The 16,457-nt window shown below is 40.8% G+C and overlaps 1 protein-coding gene across 4 annotated transcripts; it reads right to left on the bottom strand.

Moving 5' to 3' along the window:
- Positions 1-2,579: 2,579 nt before the first annotated feature.
- Positions 2,580-15,891, bottom strand: LOC147331954 (oxysterol-binding protein-related protein 7-like). 4 transcript variants are annotated; one of them, XM_086288298.1, is made up of 23 exons: positions 15,676-15,891; positions 13,870-14,089; positions 13,521-13,664; positions 13,350-13,403; positions 13,151-13,264; positions 12,900-13,058; positions 12,462-12,603; positions 12,190-12,308; positions 11,646-11,735; positions 11,396-11,540; positions 11,114-11,247; positions 9,917-10,009; positions 9,338-9,518; positions 9,156-9,230; positions 7,651-7,865; positions 7,399-7,536; positions 7,258-7,321; positions 7,082-7,160; positions 6,280-6,424; positions 6,033-6,183; positions 5,689-5,815; positions 5,464-5,586; positions 2,580-4,578 (listed from the first exon to the last, which is right to left on the bottom strand). In XM_086288298.1, the coding sequence occupies exons 2-23, from the start codon at positions 14,035-14,037 to the stop codon at positions 4,470-4,472; spliced, it is 2,769 nt and encodes a 922-aa protein (XP_086144424.1). In that variant the 5' UTR covers positions 14,038-14,089; positions 15,676-15,891; the 3' UTR covers positions 2,580-4,469. The 4 variants fall into 4 exon arrangements, with proteins under 4 accessions (XP_086144424.1, XP_086144426.1, XP_086144425.1 ...); XM_086288300.1 differs by having other exon boundaries at positions 11,396-11,537; XM_086288299.1 differs by lacking the exon at positions 15,676-15,891 and adding an exon at positions 14,704-14,794.
- Positions 15,892-16,457: the final 566 nt, after the last annotated feature.

The following is a 16,457-nucleotide window of genomic DNA, read 5'->3' as shown; positions in this document are numbered from 1 at the left end:
CTCTTTCCGGGACAGTGGCGCAGCTGCCCCTCTGTTGGTCTTCCTTGGTCTCTTGTGTTCCTGGGGGCCTCTGGATGTCTGGAGTTTTGATCTCCTCCACACCTGCTTCACGCCCTGGAGGACGGGGCTGTGGCCCCCCCACACCCTCTAGCAGATTATTACATGAAGGAACCTTTTAAAAAAACAAAAAACAAGCGCGTCCATGCTCACAGGTGTACACACGGGTGATCACACCCACAAACTACACCCTTTTTGGCTCCTACCTCAAAGCACACTGTGTTCTGTTGATCTTATGTGCTGCACAATAATGTTTAACATTTAGTATTTACTGTCATATTCCCATATATCATTGTGATGTTGTTTATTCTATTACTCTTGTTCTCTTCTGCTTGCTTTCTTTTTTCTTTCTCAGCAGGTGATCCAGGTGATTGATATATGCATTTTTTTTTCTCTGCCCGTTCTGTTGGTTTTTGTCTTTTGCCCTTCTCCCCCGTCCCTCTTCTCAGCTGTTTCTCTTTCCCTCTTTCTTTCTCCCCTTCTTTCCCCCAGTCAAGTCTGTCCTGTATTCAGTAAGTGAAAATAAAATAAACAATAAAAGGTGAATCAAATGGACCATTACGGCAAGGCTGGGATGGTCAGTTTGGTAAAGTAAATCCGTTGGGCATCTTTCTTTGCCTTTAGACAACAATTCTGATGGCAAAAGAGCCAAACGGGACAGGCCAAAAAAAAAAAAAAAAAAAAAAAAAAAAAAGAAAAGTACTCCAGCAACCACCGACTGGTAAAACATCCTCAGGAGCTTCCTGCAGATGTTAAAAGACCTCAGCCTCCTGAGGAAGTACAGTCGGCTTTGGGCTTTTTTATACAGGTGCTCTGTGTTGCATGACCAGTCCAGTTTATTGTCCACCCACAGCCCGAGGTACTTGTACTTGTTGACCACCTCCACCTCCTCCCCCTCTATCTGAACCGGCAGTGGACCTGCTCTAGACCTCCCGAAGTCCACAACCAGTTCCTTAGTCTTTGAGGTGTTGAGTTGCAGGTGGTTTGTGTGACTCCATGCGACAAAGTTCCTCACCAGACTTCTGTACTCCTCTTCCTGATCATCCCAGATACACCCCATGATGGCTGTGTCGTCTGCAAACTTCTGAATGTGGCATAATTCAGAGTTGTAGCAGAAGTCAGAGGTGTACAGGGTGAAGAGAAGAGGGGACAGCACAGTTCCCTGTGGTGCTCCTGTGCTGCTGACCACTGTGTCAGACGTGATGTCCTTCAGCCTGACGTACTGTGGTCTGTCGGTGAGGTAGTCAGAGATCCAAGCCACCAGGCAGGGGTCCACCTCCATCCTGTTCAGTTTTTCTTGAAGCATACAGGGCCGGATGGTATTAAAGGCACTGGAAAAGTCAAGAAACAGGATCCTGACCGTGCCTTTTCCCCCATCCAGGTGTGAGTGGGCTCTGTGTAGGAGGTACAGGATGGCATCCTCCACTCCGACACCCGCCTTGTATGCAAACTGTAGTGGGTCCTGGGCATGTTGTACCTGTGGTTGGAGGAGGTTGAGGAAGAGCCGCTCTAGAGTCTTCATAAGATGTGACGTCAGTGCCACCGGTCGGAAGTCATTCAGCTCATTGGGCCGGTTCTTTTTGGGGACCGGGAATGTCTTCGAATGGTTGATTCTGTGTATCATGCTTCTCTGAGGTTCATCACTAACCGTAAATTTCAGACTCACCACTGTGAGTTATACTCTCAGGTAGGATGGCCTGCTTTGGTAAGTCGGAGGAACTGTCATTTATACAGTTTTATATATAAGGCGATACTTGGGTTGCTGCCTTCTTATATATGTTCCCTGCTTGTAATGAAACATGCTGGTCGGTATTCTCTTCGTCCGCATAAAAGAGCTTTTGTCCATTTAGCACCCTTGGCCTGGAACAAACTGCAGAAGGAATGGAAAATGACTGAATTCATTTCATTAAGTGATTTTAAATCTAAACTACGAATCCTTGAGGCCAAGTCCATAACATGCAACTGTTTCAATTAGATTGTCATTTTAACTGACTTTTTATTTTATTTGAATTTTATTTTTTATTTTATTTGTATTCTTTCACTTATTGTTGCATGTGTGTTGTTGCTGCCTGTGTTTGAGTAATTTCTGTAACTGTGAGACATCTGCTGCTGCCTATCTTGGCCAGGTCTCCCTTGAAAAAGAGGTTTTTAATCTCAATGGGATCTTCCTGGTTAAATAAAGGTTGATAAATAAATAACTTTTTTGAAGTAGTAACTAGTACTGTAATTAATTACTTTTTCAAAGTAACCTGCCCAACACTGGGGATGAGACAATATTATTTACTTGCACTTAATAGTTTCAATACCTGGTTGCGCACTCAGTGCCGTTTATCTCTATAGCTGCACATTACTGCTCTGAAACTTTAAACTGGATCAGTTTAAACAGAGCTTGCTGTTTCACAGCCCGATAGTCTGTTTGTCGCAGATCAAAGTGAAATTAATTTTATTGGCTGAACAGGTATTCTTGGTGTGTATTTGTCTTTCCAGCTGTGTAAAAACAGACAAATAGGCAGATTTTGGCCTTTTGGTCACTGCTATAGGGTCAATACTGTTTATTTTTCACCAGGCTAATAATCACAACAACATTTATAACAAACACATGGATATTCCATTAACAAAAGGCTTCATTCAGCAGTTTTAGTAAGGTGTGCCTTAACAAGCTGCACCAGCAGAGAATCCACGTTGCACTCAAAACATACTTTACATAAAAGAATCTATGAAAATGGAGTGCTTGATTTTAAACCCAAACTCTGAACATAACCTGCTGCCTTTAGTTTTTAATTCTCTCAGCAGCTTGAATAAAACAGTCATTGCATTGTTCACTGTCAAAAGGAAAAACAAAAAGACAAAACCCACAAAATTTTACACCCACACACAGGTCTGAGGAATCTTCCAGAAAATGGTGTCACATTTTCTGGAGATCTGCAGGTCAGGTCAGCAGGTGGTGACGGCATGTCTCTTGATTTCTAATCTGGAACCAAACCTGCTCTGGAGCAGATTACGTTCACAGTTTAAGTTACCATGGTGATTTACCCCGATAAGAAGTGAACCGCATTAGTACAAAAAAATTACCTGAATAAGCCAGAAGCCGGTTTTGTTGTAAAGACCTCTGGACAGGAGCAGGTCATGTGTTCAGCATAAGTTGTGATTTAGCCAGGTAAAAAGAAGTAGTTCACTTTCATGACAAAACTGACAAGGCCACATATCTTGCCAACTGTGTATAGTAAACCGCTTCGGTGGATGATAAGAGATTTAAATATGCTGCTACTCAAGAATATTAAGAGTTTCACTTCCTGGTGAATAAGGGGAAAAAAAACAAACAAATGTTACAACATGTACACCTGCTGTCTACGTGTTAGCATGCTTCAGTTGCTTGTGTGTGCAACATAATGACAGCCGTGAAAGATAACCAAACAGGAGCATGAGTCAGCACTAGAGGATTTCACAACAACCACAGTTGCAAATATTCACATCTTTATAAATACAAGTCCAGATTCTAGGCAGCAATTTTGTAGTGCAGTTTAGTAATGAACAGAAGTTTAATGTTGATCTAGAACCTTTTATTTGAAACTAAACCACTGAAAGAAAACATTCACAATGATTTAACAGCCATCTCTTTTCCTTATTAAAAAATCCACTATTGAAACATAAAAACCCTTCACTGATTCAACTCACAGTCTAAATGTCTAAGAGGTGTTTCAGCTCATCAAGGACAGAGAAATGAAGAATGCTGGGTTGAAATGGCGCTTGATTCATTCTGGTATATGGATTCACCAATGTGACCCAACACAACATGCATACAGACTTTGTTTAAACAGTAAGACCCACTGAGAACAGCACCAGTTCACCTGCAAAATACCACATAAGCCCCTCTACAAGAAAGCATTTAACACTTTGAGCCTGATATTAAAATTTACAAACACATGACATAAAATGTTATAAATCAACTACTATTTACATCAAGAAAACATTTTACCCAATTTTTTCCTAAATGGCAGCAATTTAAAATAGAATTCAAGTTAAGCTTTGCTTCTTAAACATAAATGATAATATTTCAGATTTTCTTTATGGCAGAGAAAGGCAAAAAGGCAGGAAAGACATCTGGCTTCATCTAAATCAGTCTTCATTTGTACCTTAGTAGCATCTCATCTCTACACTGGAACCAAAATGAAACTAATGAGAGGTTCATTTATGCTTCTTAAAGCCCTTTCCCTCTATACCCTTGCACCACTGGTAGTAGTATTTTGGCCCTTTGGTCACCGCTGTTGGGTCAATACTGTTTATTCTTCACCAGGCTAATAATCACAAATAGTTATAGCTGATTACTTTTATTGACGACGTGTTCATTCTGCCATTATGTGTTCACATGAATCCGCTTTTATTCAGCCTCATGTTCAGGTGGGTGTAGATTTCTACCACAGATCCAGATTTTCAGTATTGGCAAAGCCAGGGTCTTTGCGGAGCATCCAGTATGTCCCATTGTACAGCCACACCTCTCTGCCAGCTTCATCCACCGATTTTCTGGGAAAACAGACCAATTAGTGACATGCAACACTGGAATGTCATTCAACCTGGAAACATTAATAAGCCTAAATAAATAAAAATACATAGATTTCTGTAGGAAAATACAGACTCTTAGAACACTCTAAAGAATGTGACGTTTATAATCACATCCAAGAACCTCTTCTGTTGACAGTATCAGTGAGGCAGCCGATCACCACAAAACAAAAAACAGAACAAGCTGCTGATACCCAACTATGTTAGGCATCAAACATTTTATTTAAGCTCTTATTAGTTTCAGTTTTATTTGTCATATGCAAGTTAGCACAGGGTCAACATTGCAATGAAATGTGTTTGACGAGCAGCAGTCACTCAGCAGCATGATACAGTAGAAGAAAATATAATAAAATAATAAAAAGATAGCCATTAGCCACTGACCTAACAGTTTAGTTAGGTCTTTAAAACCACCTTAAAATTAAGGCCATCCTATACCCTGTCTGGGAAACAATCCTGGATGTTTTTTTTTTATTTTATTTTTATTTTTTTTTATTTTAACTAAATGGGCCCCCCTCCCCCTCCTTTTAAACTGCCATCATGTTTATTATTTAGTGCTTTAAATACCAGCTTTTACCACCATTATTGGTTGGACAGAGTAATCTCTTTCCATCTTGTGGTCTTTGTTACATTCAAAATAATATCCAAATACTCCCATATTAAAAGGCATGCGCTTGAGCAAACCCCACATCTTGTAAACAGATTAGAAAATGACATTTATATACATTTCCTACAGAAAAAAAGGCTGATACTGAAGAAAAGGACACCAGATGTGTTGCTGCTTGAATTATTAACTAGACTTTTGACAGTCCACCACAAAACCAGAACGAGGCAACGAGGAAAGCTTCTCACCTGAAGAACCTGGGGATGTGTTCCTCCCCTTTCTTGGCCATTTCTTTCCTCCTTTCCCTTTGGTTCTCCTCCACCTCATCCTTCCTTTTATCTGCTTCTGCTATTTTTCCCTCCTCCAGGAGCCTGATAGAGCAGACAAGAGTAAGGAATTGGAGCGCACAGAAGATGGTGCAGAAATGTCTGTCAGTCTACCATAGTTTAAATTAAACAAGATCTTGTGGATACCTCTGGTCCGGTCTGAAACGTGTGTCCGTAGGTGGAAGGACAGCCTTCAATTCTGAAGTCAGTTCATTAAGTTCCCTGGCATAACTTGAGAAGCCATAGAACTTGACATAGTCATCAGGCTGTACATCTGTATAGAAAAGGATATCGTGGATATTTAAAGATCTTTCATCTAAAACTTGAACATAGTTGACAAAACTCAGCGTTTGTGTATAAAGTAGATTAGCTTAATCATTTGTGGAAGAGATCAATGAGTCAGTCTTGGCTCAGGTTGACGGTGGTCTTTACATGAGTCATAGGATTGGAGTAATTTGTGAGGGATTTGAGCGCTGAACAGTGGTACTCACTGGGTTTCCAGATACATTTTGGTGTAGGTAGTGTATCACAGAAAATGCCTTCATGCCAGAGACCTCCGAAACGATGAATCACTGACCCAGCCTGGTCCAAAACCACACCCTGCACCTCATTCTTACTGCTGTCCGAGCTCCAGTAGCGGGACTGGGATGAAAAGATGAAGGCACTTAGCACAATTTCAATGCATTACATGGACCTCTGGCTAAATTAGAAAAAATATGCATATGTGCATGTCCTTACCTTGACAAAGGTAATCTTGCAGGTGCACACATCACTCTTTGTGTTTCTGATGGTCACCTCACCATAGTGCTCCAAAGAGCGTTGCTGACTCAGGACATTGTGGATACATGTAACGGCCTTATTCCATTCATAGTGATCACCATAACTAAACAAAAAACAAATTATACTGTGATCATTGCATAATGAAATTGAAACAGTTTTTAAATGTAGATGAGATCGTAGATCGTACAGGCTCAAATTGTATATGGATTTCTAGAAATGCTGGTGCCTTGTGACAGCAAACTGCAAACCAGCCATCCTTTGCTTTAGTCCATCTTGTTTACTTTTTACTAACATTTTTAATATTGTCACTTCTGTGTCAGCATTTGTATCCAAAAAGCCTCAAGATAATTTTCAAGGTCTCCCACTCATCCGATCAATCTTCTAGCCTGTTTGCATTTCTCCTTTTTATCTGGAAAAATCACGCCTTTGAAAAATTAAGCCAACATGCAAGTGCCAGAAACTGCACTTCCTTCAATGGACAGTTTGGTGAAATTGTCCAGCTTTGGAGCAACATTAGGCCAGTTATTTATTTAAAAAAAAACAACCAAAAAAAACTAAACAAACACGCTTTTGATCAGTCCCTTTTTTATAAAAACATTATTGTATGTAAAAGTTTCAATTATTCACCAATCTTGATATAGAGCAATGATTCTTTGTCATCTCTTGTACTAGTGTATGGTGTTGTATACTACTATTAATATTAAAACACTGTCCCTTTGTTTCACATCTTTTGTGGTTAAAAGTGGCATAAAATCATCACCTGGGTAGGGTAACATTAACCAGTCCAGAAGAGATGATCTCCACAGACTTGCCCCAAAACTTGTACTTCCATCTCTGATCTGAGAGCAGAATTAAAGAAGGAAAAGCTGCAGTGTTAGGTCTGATTGCTGTATATCTGGGACTTGCTTAAGAAACAAAAAAACAAAAACAACACACCTTGCCAGAAAGTGAAGTTTTCTGACTCTGCATGGCAAGCAGAGATGGGTGGATGGTGACTGACCTGAAAACATAAGACAATACAGCATTAAAGTCTGTTCTAAAACACCAATAAGCCGAATCATTATGTCTTCAGGTTACCTGTTCACTAATGTATTGGAATCCTTTGTCTTCTCTGTAATTCTCATACGTTTCACCCAGGACAGGGTTGAAGGGTTTGTAACGATTCCTCCAGGATGCCCAGGCATAACCAGAGATGGAGAATGCTGCTACATAAACCTAAAAACAAACAAGACAAAAACAATTTTTTCCTAAATCCTGAACAAGCCTTACACCAAATTCAACTTGATTTGACCCCCAGCGGGTCAGAAATCATAAGCAATCCCAACACACCATCCTCTCATATGGATCATCAATGTTGCTGGCAATGTCCAGCAGCTCAGAGTACTCCAGTTCTTCACTGAGCCTCTGCAGCAATGAGAGTGGCTCATTGAGAGCAACTGGCATAGACACTCTGGACAGATCCTTGCCAATGTTGTTGTAGAGGATGGTCATAATGCCAATGTGGCTGTTGTCTGCGCAGGGGGCAGGCAGGGTAGTGCGACGACCTGCATGGTAACACCACAAAACAGCGTAACATATTAAACAAAATGGATGATTAAAAATACAACACACACAACAACAACAACACCACACACAAAATGAGATAAACCTGGTCAACTAACCAAGAATAATCACAATATCCACATGTTCCAGGCCTCACTGGTGGTGCTTCCAAAACCTTTTATGGCAGCGGTCCTCAATGCCCGGGCTACGGACCGGTACCGGTCCGTGAGTTGAGGCTTGGGTATGAAATTTATGGTTTTAATCGTTATTTTTAAACTCTGTTTCCCTGGGTCTTTCCCTGTGTGTTATGCATAAATCTTCTTTTTTTGGTACCGGTACTGGTTTTATTTTGTTGTATGTATCCACGACATCTTAAAGGCAGGTCTGTGAAAATGTTGTCAGACAAACTGGTCCGTGGCGCAAAAAAGGTTGGGAACTGCTGTTTTATAGCATGTTTCGAGATTCTTAAGATCCTTATTAAATTACAGGCCATACATGGTTAGAAATGTTGAAGGTCTCCCAAATGACAATTAAATAGTCTAGTATGGAAACTGCCACGCATCAACATGCAGAGCCCTCCGGAGGATTATTGGCAGCTCTCTACCCAGTCTACAGAACATTTACACCTCATGCTGCATTCGTAAAGCCACTAGCATCATGGCTGACCCGCATCACCCCTCCCACCAACTGTTTACTCCTCCTCCATCCAGAAGACGACTCTGCAGCATCAGGAGCAGGTCAGCGAGATTTTTTTTTAAATTTTTTTATTTTTTATTTTTAAACAGTTTGCACCTTTGATCCAGGAGGACATCATTTTACCCCACTGTATACTTGAGTGTATATTGTAGAGTTTTATTGTCAACCCAACAAAGCTCTACTGGACTAAACATAATTGAGGTAGGTTTTGGAGTCATGGGTAGCACCAGTTATGGCAGAAACTCACATTAGCCCAGATAAACTCATATTAGCCCAGATAAGCTCATGGCTGTCCTGCTGCCCTTTTCCATGGGCAAGTGCCATTTGGGACATAGGTTTCAGCTCGGATGAGCATGCTTTGCAAAGCGGCTTGCAGCAGCAGCCATATACAGGTGAAGCAACTCAAATTCTAAGTGGTTTTGACAAAGCAACAGTTTGGTTCCAAATGTATACAGGCTACTTCACGTCTGAATTTTGTGTGAATCAGAAGCACGATTAGCAGCCATGTCTGTCCTACTGTTATCATTCCTTTCATATTAGCGGTTACCATGTTGAAATATAAATTTACAGGTTTGCTTAACAGAAGATTACTTTACCAGTATCAGGAGGCACTGGCCGTGGCTTGTGACTTGCGCTGTTCAAACTTTCTCTGTAGTTAAGAGTAGCAGCAGCTGTGGAGGACAGAGGAAACAATGACTTGATGTTTTTGTTTCATGTTAACCTTTGTTGTGACACAGAAAATCGTGCAGTGGCGATTTATTTGAAAGTAAATACTCACAATGTCCTTCTTCAGGCTCTGATGTGCTAGTGGTGGTAATGTCACTCAGGCCCGATTCATCAGAAGCCTCGGCCTCTGACGAAGTCTCGCACACTATTACCTCGCTAGCATCAAAATACTCTGCCATAGAATCTGCCACTGAAGGTGGACGGTTACTGTGACGACTTAAGGAAGGCGTTCTCTGTAAGGATGAAACATGGTTCCAGCTATAGTTTGACCATTTAAGTCCAATAAACAAGTCTACCTGTAAGTGCTGCGAAGCTGCGAAGTAAATTCAGAACAGTGACGACTGACATGCACAGTTATTTCCAACAGGTGCTACCCACACAACTTGCTCTGTAACAATTGTAGGTGCAGCTGTCCCAACTGTGAATAACAGCAGCACCACCACCCACGTCACTAGACTGTAAATCATTCCATGTTTTCCTTCTTTTGACCAAAGTTTCCCACAATCTTATAGCTTCAGTCAGATAAAATTTCTTCATGATCCTGAGCTAGAATTCAATGTTAATCAGGATGATTATCAGTGACACCAGAAAAAAATAAATAATAATAATGCTACACACATACACTACACACCTGGTCTGGACGGACAGTGCAGAAGGATTCTTCAGAAGAGTCAGAGGACAGGGAAAGCGAATGGACTTTGGTCAGATGGGACTGTATATCAAGCTGCATGCGCGCAGGCACACATGCACACAAGCCATGCAGGAGAAGTGCAGAAGAAACACACAGGATCAAAAATGCATGCAGCGAATATCACGCACACTCCAAAGCACAAACACAGCAGAGGTGAGGCAAATATTACTTGTTGCCAAGTGCAGTTGCTCTCCAGTACAGTAAATACCAGCACAATCAAACTGAATTATGTATAATATCTTAGCAAGGACAGAGCTTTTTAGTGGGCCAGGTAGGACTTTAGTAAATGAACTTAGTACAGGTTAGGAAAGGTCCCTTCAGACATTTAGTATTTCTGAATTATCCATCACTGTGGATATAACTATTAACAAAACACCCTCTCAACTATTAACAAAACACCCTCTTGCAAAAAAAAAAAAAAAAAAAAAAAAAAAAGGATCTTTATCAATCAATTCTTCGTAGAAAAACTTTATTTACCCTTTAAACTCACTAAATTATGGTTAGTAAACGACTCTAAAGCGATTTTGAACAAGAGGGTGAAAGTCTCACCAGTTTCCAGTAGAGTGATATAACAGTAAATAAACAGGGTAATAACATACATTTATTAACCATGGGATATGTTCATCACTGTGGATATCAAGCAACTATTAACAAAATAAAGCCCAAAGTCACAGCCGCTGATGTTCAAACATGCAGTCACATGCACCATGGTAAGAAGCCAAGGGGAAAGCAAGAAGTGTTGCATAAGCACAGTCAGTCTGACAGCAGGAGCCAACAAGTCCCTAACCTGACTGCTTTGTTTCAGTATGCGGCAGTCGTTTTATATGCATATTTGTGTGTGAAAAGAAAGGAATACTTGAGGTGTGTTCCTTTAAGTTCCACCTGTATTAACTTGTGCCCGTCTTACCTAAAAACAGCCCAAACCTGCTCAACAGTATCACTTAGGGCTGGGCCCATTGTTGCCGTTTGCAGGGCTACACTAAGATTTAGAGTGTTGGAAAGACACTAACTGGGGTATGGTGAAGGATCTAGTCTGTGTTTTTATCTGGTTTATGACATCAAGAATTAGAAGTCAGGTTAAGTTTGCTTCCACATAGGCCAGAAGTGTCCATGTTTGTATACATATGTGTCTGTTACCTCAGACAATGTGCTACAGATGGTAGCGAGCTGCTGTGAGGTGTTCTGCCGCATGTCTGGGCCGGTCCAGGCTTGCCTCAGTCTCTCACGCTCCAAGGTCAAAACCTCATGAATGGACTTCAGAGAACTGTGAACTGCAACACAGCAAAAGTGTAAGTGATAGATGAGGATTCTCACACTCTCAGCAATATGTCAAAATGTGTCAGGGAATATGTAAAGGGAAAAAAAGTCAATGCTAATGCAGAGAGCGTCAGACTTAGCCAAGTGGCAGCAAGGCCATACCTCTCTGAGAAGCAGTGCAGATCTCCTGGTGGAGCTTCTTAGCTTCAGGTGAGGTGACTTGAGGATTGGACAGCTGAGAGTAGACGTAGTTTGGAATGGACTGTACAGAAGTAGAATTTGTGCTCAGATGACTGGAAGTGAACTGCTGGAGATGAAGAGAAAAGGAAAAGAGTCACAGAATTGGATGAGGCTAAAAAGTGGTGAGCTGTCTGATGGTACTGTAACAAGACATTAAGTAACAAATTCCTACCATTCCCCCCATGGCCTCAGCACGAGACAGAGTCCTGGAGTGACCCGGCATTCGCCCATTCTTTTTCTTGGGTTTTTCCAGGGAGAGATTCTAAACACAGAAGTACAAAATTATAGCTTCTTTTTCCAGACCATTTTCTTTTGCAGGTTAGGGTGGAGCAATTCTGAAGCTGAGAATGAAATCCCAACAGCATTATATCACAGTTCCATCCTATAGTTTATATATGGTGCTGTTAAGGCTAATCTGGTATATAGTTGGTTAAGATAGTGAATGACCTGGAAAAATATTTCAGAATGAGCAATTATGGGTGTATTTTGTTTAATTTCTTTTTGCATTTCCTAAAGAAAAACTATGGTGAAGTGTTACAGCCTTTTTACTGGATGCCTATTGTGCTTGATACCATAAATTTTAAAGCCCATTTAAAAATTTCAGATTTTTGCTTAGATTAAACATCAAACTTTGTGTGAAATTACTTCTCACCCCCCGGTTGTTAAATATTCTTTGACAAGTGACACACATTCACATTTGGGACCAGCATACTTGCCTGCATGCTGATTCGCATCTCCAGGTCTGTGTTAGTGATAGGGTAGCCTCCTTCCAGCCAATTCAGTCTCTGGATAAGTTGAGCCAGTTCTGTCAGATCTGCCTGACAACGAGCCAGTTCTGATAGGCAGTGGGTTAAAGGTCACAGTTTAGAAATGAAACGAAGAGACAGGCACACCTACTGATCAAATCTGTATTCATTGTTAAATATGGAGGACATATGATCAAGAATCAGGCCTCTCTTTCTGGCACCATCTCTAATGCAGCTCTCACCATTGGAGGTTGCATCTATGTCGTGGGTCTGCTGCAGCCAAGCTGATACCTTGCTGGTCACACCTGGTTGACTGGCAACAGCTGGGGCAGGACTTGCCATCTCTGGATGGTACACCGATGCAGAGCTGGCATAGTGAGGAATCTGCAGGATCATATATCAAGGTTAAAAGAAAGCACTTTCACAATTACAGTATCTGTGGGCAGCTGCTGTTTTTCAGACTACAGTGATCATGGATTACATAAATACCATTTTCTGTATTTTTTTGATAGTCAGCTGTCTAAAGTATTATCATCCAAATTATTAATACTCAAACATTTTTTGGTCGCAAAAATGTTCACCAGTCTATCTGCGATTCTCCATTTGGTTGGATTCCTATAGCACAAAGTAAATTTCCTTTCAGCTGTGGACATTTTACTGGAGCAGGAAGTTATACTGACTGTTGCTCTGCTTTGCTGAGAGAAAGCCGGGAGAGTGCTCTGTCCCAAAGAAAGCGCATGAAGCACACCACGGTGGACACTCATGGCCTCATTTTTTCTGAACACACGATGGGCACACAGCTTGGTCAACCAGATGTAGAAAATGTCGTGACTTTTTGCCTAATACCAGAGAGAAGAGAACTTATTTAATTTGGATACATCCGATTCTAGCCACAGTAAACACTTGACTCATCCTGGAACCAATAAGTTACCTTGAGGTGATACAGGTTGTCTCCAGCATCCAGGTCTATGCGTTTGGTCTTCTTATTCACAGACATGACAGCCATGCTGATGTCCAGAGAGCCATGCAGCTTCCCTCTTTGAATCTAAACACAATGGCAGAGGACATTTAACACTTTATTCTTCATCAGAGCGTATCATTATTGTTTGATGTTTTTGTGTTGGACTTACATCTTGCTGGGTCTTTGAGTACTTGAGAATGCCTTTCTCCAACAGAAAGTACCTCTAAAAAGAGAGTTTGGCAAATTAGTTGTGGATAAAAATCTTCACTGTTCAACCCTGCAGGATTTACTACAGTTTCACTGAGAAACTGGAAGAGCAAAATAGTTTAAATTCTCTCACTTTGTGCCAGCCTTTGAGCGGATATTTTCTCCTTTTCATCAAGTAGCCCTCACAGATCCCAGGAATACTGAGGTCTCCAGATGACCCTGGAACCAAGCCCCTGTCAGCATGCTGCAAGTCATCCACTACCTCCCAGTGACGAGACTGATAGAGACAGAAAGCACTTTAAAATTACATTTATGAAAACACAGCTTTTAGTTTCAGGTGTCAGTCAATTGGAGGAATTCTGTGATATGGATTGCAAGAGGGGGCAGAAATGGAGAAAATCTCTGGAAGCCCATTTGTACCAAGTGGGTTACAGTTTTATCTTTTACTTTACAATATAATTAGTGTCTTTTTTTCTTTTTACCTGTTTTGAGTGCTTGCCAGAACCTGTGCTGCTGCTCCGTGAGTGGCCAGGTCTGAAAGTGCTTGCTGGGGATTTGTCAAGGCCACTAATCACTGACTGGCTGCTACTGAGAGGTGGTGGACAAACCTGAGGGTCCATTGGTGCAATGTAATGAGAGTAGCGTTGCATGGAGAGAAATGACCTTCAACCCAAGTTGTTTCTCATGGCAATGTACACAGTGCTGGGGGGGACAAGAAAAAGCTTCATGACAAGTCAAAAAGATGACATACAAATGTACAACATCACAGTCACAGTCAAAGCAAAATTAAAGCCGAGTTGGAAAGGTGGATAACAGGAATGACACAAGCAGAGTTTTAAAAACCTTCTTCTAAAAGAAACAAATGTATCCACAGACATGCAACTTTCGACTTTTAAAGTAATATGTTTGAGAACAAAAGAAGCCTGGGTGGAACCATGATTCTAGTTTGTCCAAGAGTTACAAGTGGTCCTTTTACAGTACAAACAGAAACAAATCTACAGTCTCATTGTTTGTCTAAACTGCAGGCATAAGGCAATATTTTATCTGTGCCTGTAATGATGTCACCATTAAGTTCCTGACTTTAACAACATTAAAGTCAGGAACTGAGAAGATATAATTGTCTCACCAAACGTAAAAACAAAAACAAAAAAAACAAACATTTTAAAACCATTTTAGAACTTTAATCTTAGATTGGCTCGTAAAATTTAATGTGGATTAAGGATCAAGACAAATTATTTGTTATGAACATAGAGGTGACAAATTAAAGGTATTATGAAGCCATCAACCATATACTCAGACCATCTGGTAGCCCTTACGCTATGGGGAGCATTTTCCTCCAATGGTCCGTGTCCATGTTTTCCCTTAAAGGGAAGGGCACCTGCAATCAAAAGCAGGATTTTCCTGTAGAGGAAAGGAATGACCGCTAAAGGGACTTCGGGAGTTTTATTTGACTGCCATGTTTGTGTGTGAGATATCATACTTCCTGCTACTGAAATCACGAGGTATGAAAGAAGTCTAGATCTTACTAGTCTGTTAAGTCAAGCAGGTGGACAATTAAATGCATAATTTAAAAAAAAAAAAACCCAACAGTCTTATGGTCCACTGAGCCAACAGTGGTTCTTCCTACTCGATTTGGAAGGGAAGTCGGAAGACCCTTACACCCAATTCCAACACTTACATTTGTTTTTTCTCATTCAGACAGATCAGCTTACATGAGGAAGAATCACTGACAAAATTCCAGTCTGAAATTCCAAGAAGTCTTAACCAGAGACTGGTGTCCGTTTATTGCTTAAGGCATGCAGCTTGAGCACATAATCTGTACTTAAAGGAAATTTGGATTTGCATGTGACTGCATGTTTTCTCTTCAGGGTGGAACAGTTGCACCTTTACCCTTCTCTCTCTGTGGAATATTAATCACATATTAATCTTAATGTCCTACTTGGGGACAACTACAACTATAGAGAATGTGATCAATGCCTGACACAATCTACTTAGTTTACAGATGATTCAGGTCTGACTTTCAGTATATGGATAGAAAAACCTCCATCAAAACTAAAACTAACTACTAACTAATCATGGCTTACATTTGGGTGATATGACAGCAAATACAGGATTGTATATCGTAAACAAAAATATAAAAGTTTATCCATACAATCAACAACAAACAGTAAAAAAGTAGACAACTACATCAACAGTAATATTTGTGACTATGTATCTATGTAGAATGCACATAAAAGTCATATAAAATAGTGGGAAGGCACAGAGACAAAATAGTAAATGAAACACACCTGTGTTGGACTGACAAGCTGCAGCAGCAGGACTCCACAGACAGTTCCTTATACCTTCTCCCAGAAACAATTGTAGAGCTGTAAAATGTCTTCTGTGGAGAAAAATCACAGCACAGAGACTTTCCTAGGGTGTTCCTTCACTGTGTGATCTCCCTGCTCTTGTCCTCTGAGTTAAACAAAAAGCAATACCACACCTGACTGATGATGTGCTTGTTAGACTGGTGTAAATCAAAGCCAGTGGGTATCTGGGCGGGGCTGAAAGCTAAGGAACATGACCTGACCAAACAGGCCTTCCAACTTTGTCATCTCAAAGATGGCATGCGTTAGAACAGATTTGCAATCAACAGATATGCCAAAGTCTTGAGTTACTTTCAGTAATTAGCTCTGACCTACAAAGGTCTTAAAGAGAGTAATGAGCTGACAATTCTGTCTGATATCAGAGTGGTTTTCTGAAAGCAATCTGCTGAAAATGTGAATGTCAGTGTTTTCATCAGTGAGAAAGTCATTTTCCTTTAATGTCTGTATGGGTTCTCAGTCTACCAGGTACCATGGTAGCCCTTTTTCACAACTTGGATGGGAGGTGACTCTTCAAGAAACTTAAAGAAGTCCAGTTGCTTTCTTTTAAGCTCCTTCGCATGCATACACACACAGGCAGACACACATGCACACATATTTTGCTGCCCCAAACTACTCAGTAAATCTGAAACAAAAAGGAACCCCCTGCAGACTTGGCTTCAGGATTAAAGCCAGAGTTACATTTAGGTTTGGTACTCTGTTGTGAT

The sequence above is a fragment of the Aulonocara sp. 'chitande type north' Nkhata Bay genome, linkage group LG4 (assembly GCF_057382095.1).
Source record: "Aulonocara sp. 'chitande type north' Nkhata Bay isolate Kocher_YH1m ecotype deep benthic linkage group LG4, A_spYH_male_GT1.1, whole genome shotgun sequence".
Lineage (NCBI taxonomy): Eukaryota > Metazoa > Chordata > Actinopteri > Cichliformes > Cichlidae > Aulonocara > Aulonocara sp. 'chitande type north' Nkhata Bay.
Note: the sequence above shows the minus strand (reverse complement) of the source record. Positions and strands in the feature narration are given on the sequence as shown.

Excerpts from the sequence above, each read along its gene's own strand:
- LOC147331954 (XM_086288298.1), bottom strand. The coding sequence starts at position 14,037 with ATGCAACGCTACTCTCATTACATTGCACCAATGGACCCTCAGGTTTGT. Across the intron at positions 12,604-12,899 it reads CTCAGCAAAGCAGAGCAACA|ATTCCTCACTATGCCAGCTC; the intron begins GTCAGTATAACT and ends ATGATCCTGCAG. Across the intron at positions 12,309-12,461 it reads CATAGATGCAACCTCCAATG|AACTGGCTCGTTGTCAGGCA; the intron begins GTGAGAGCTGCA and ends ACTGCCTATCAG.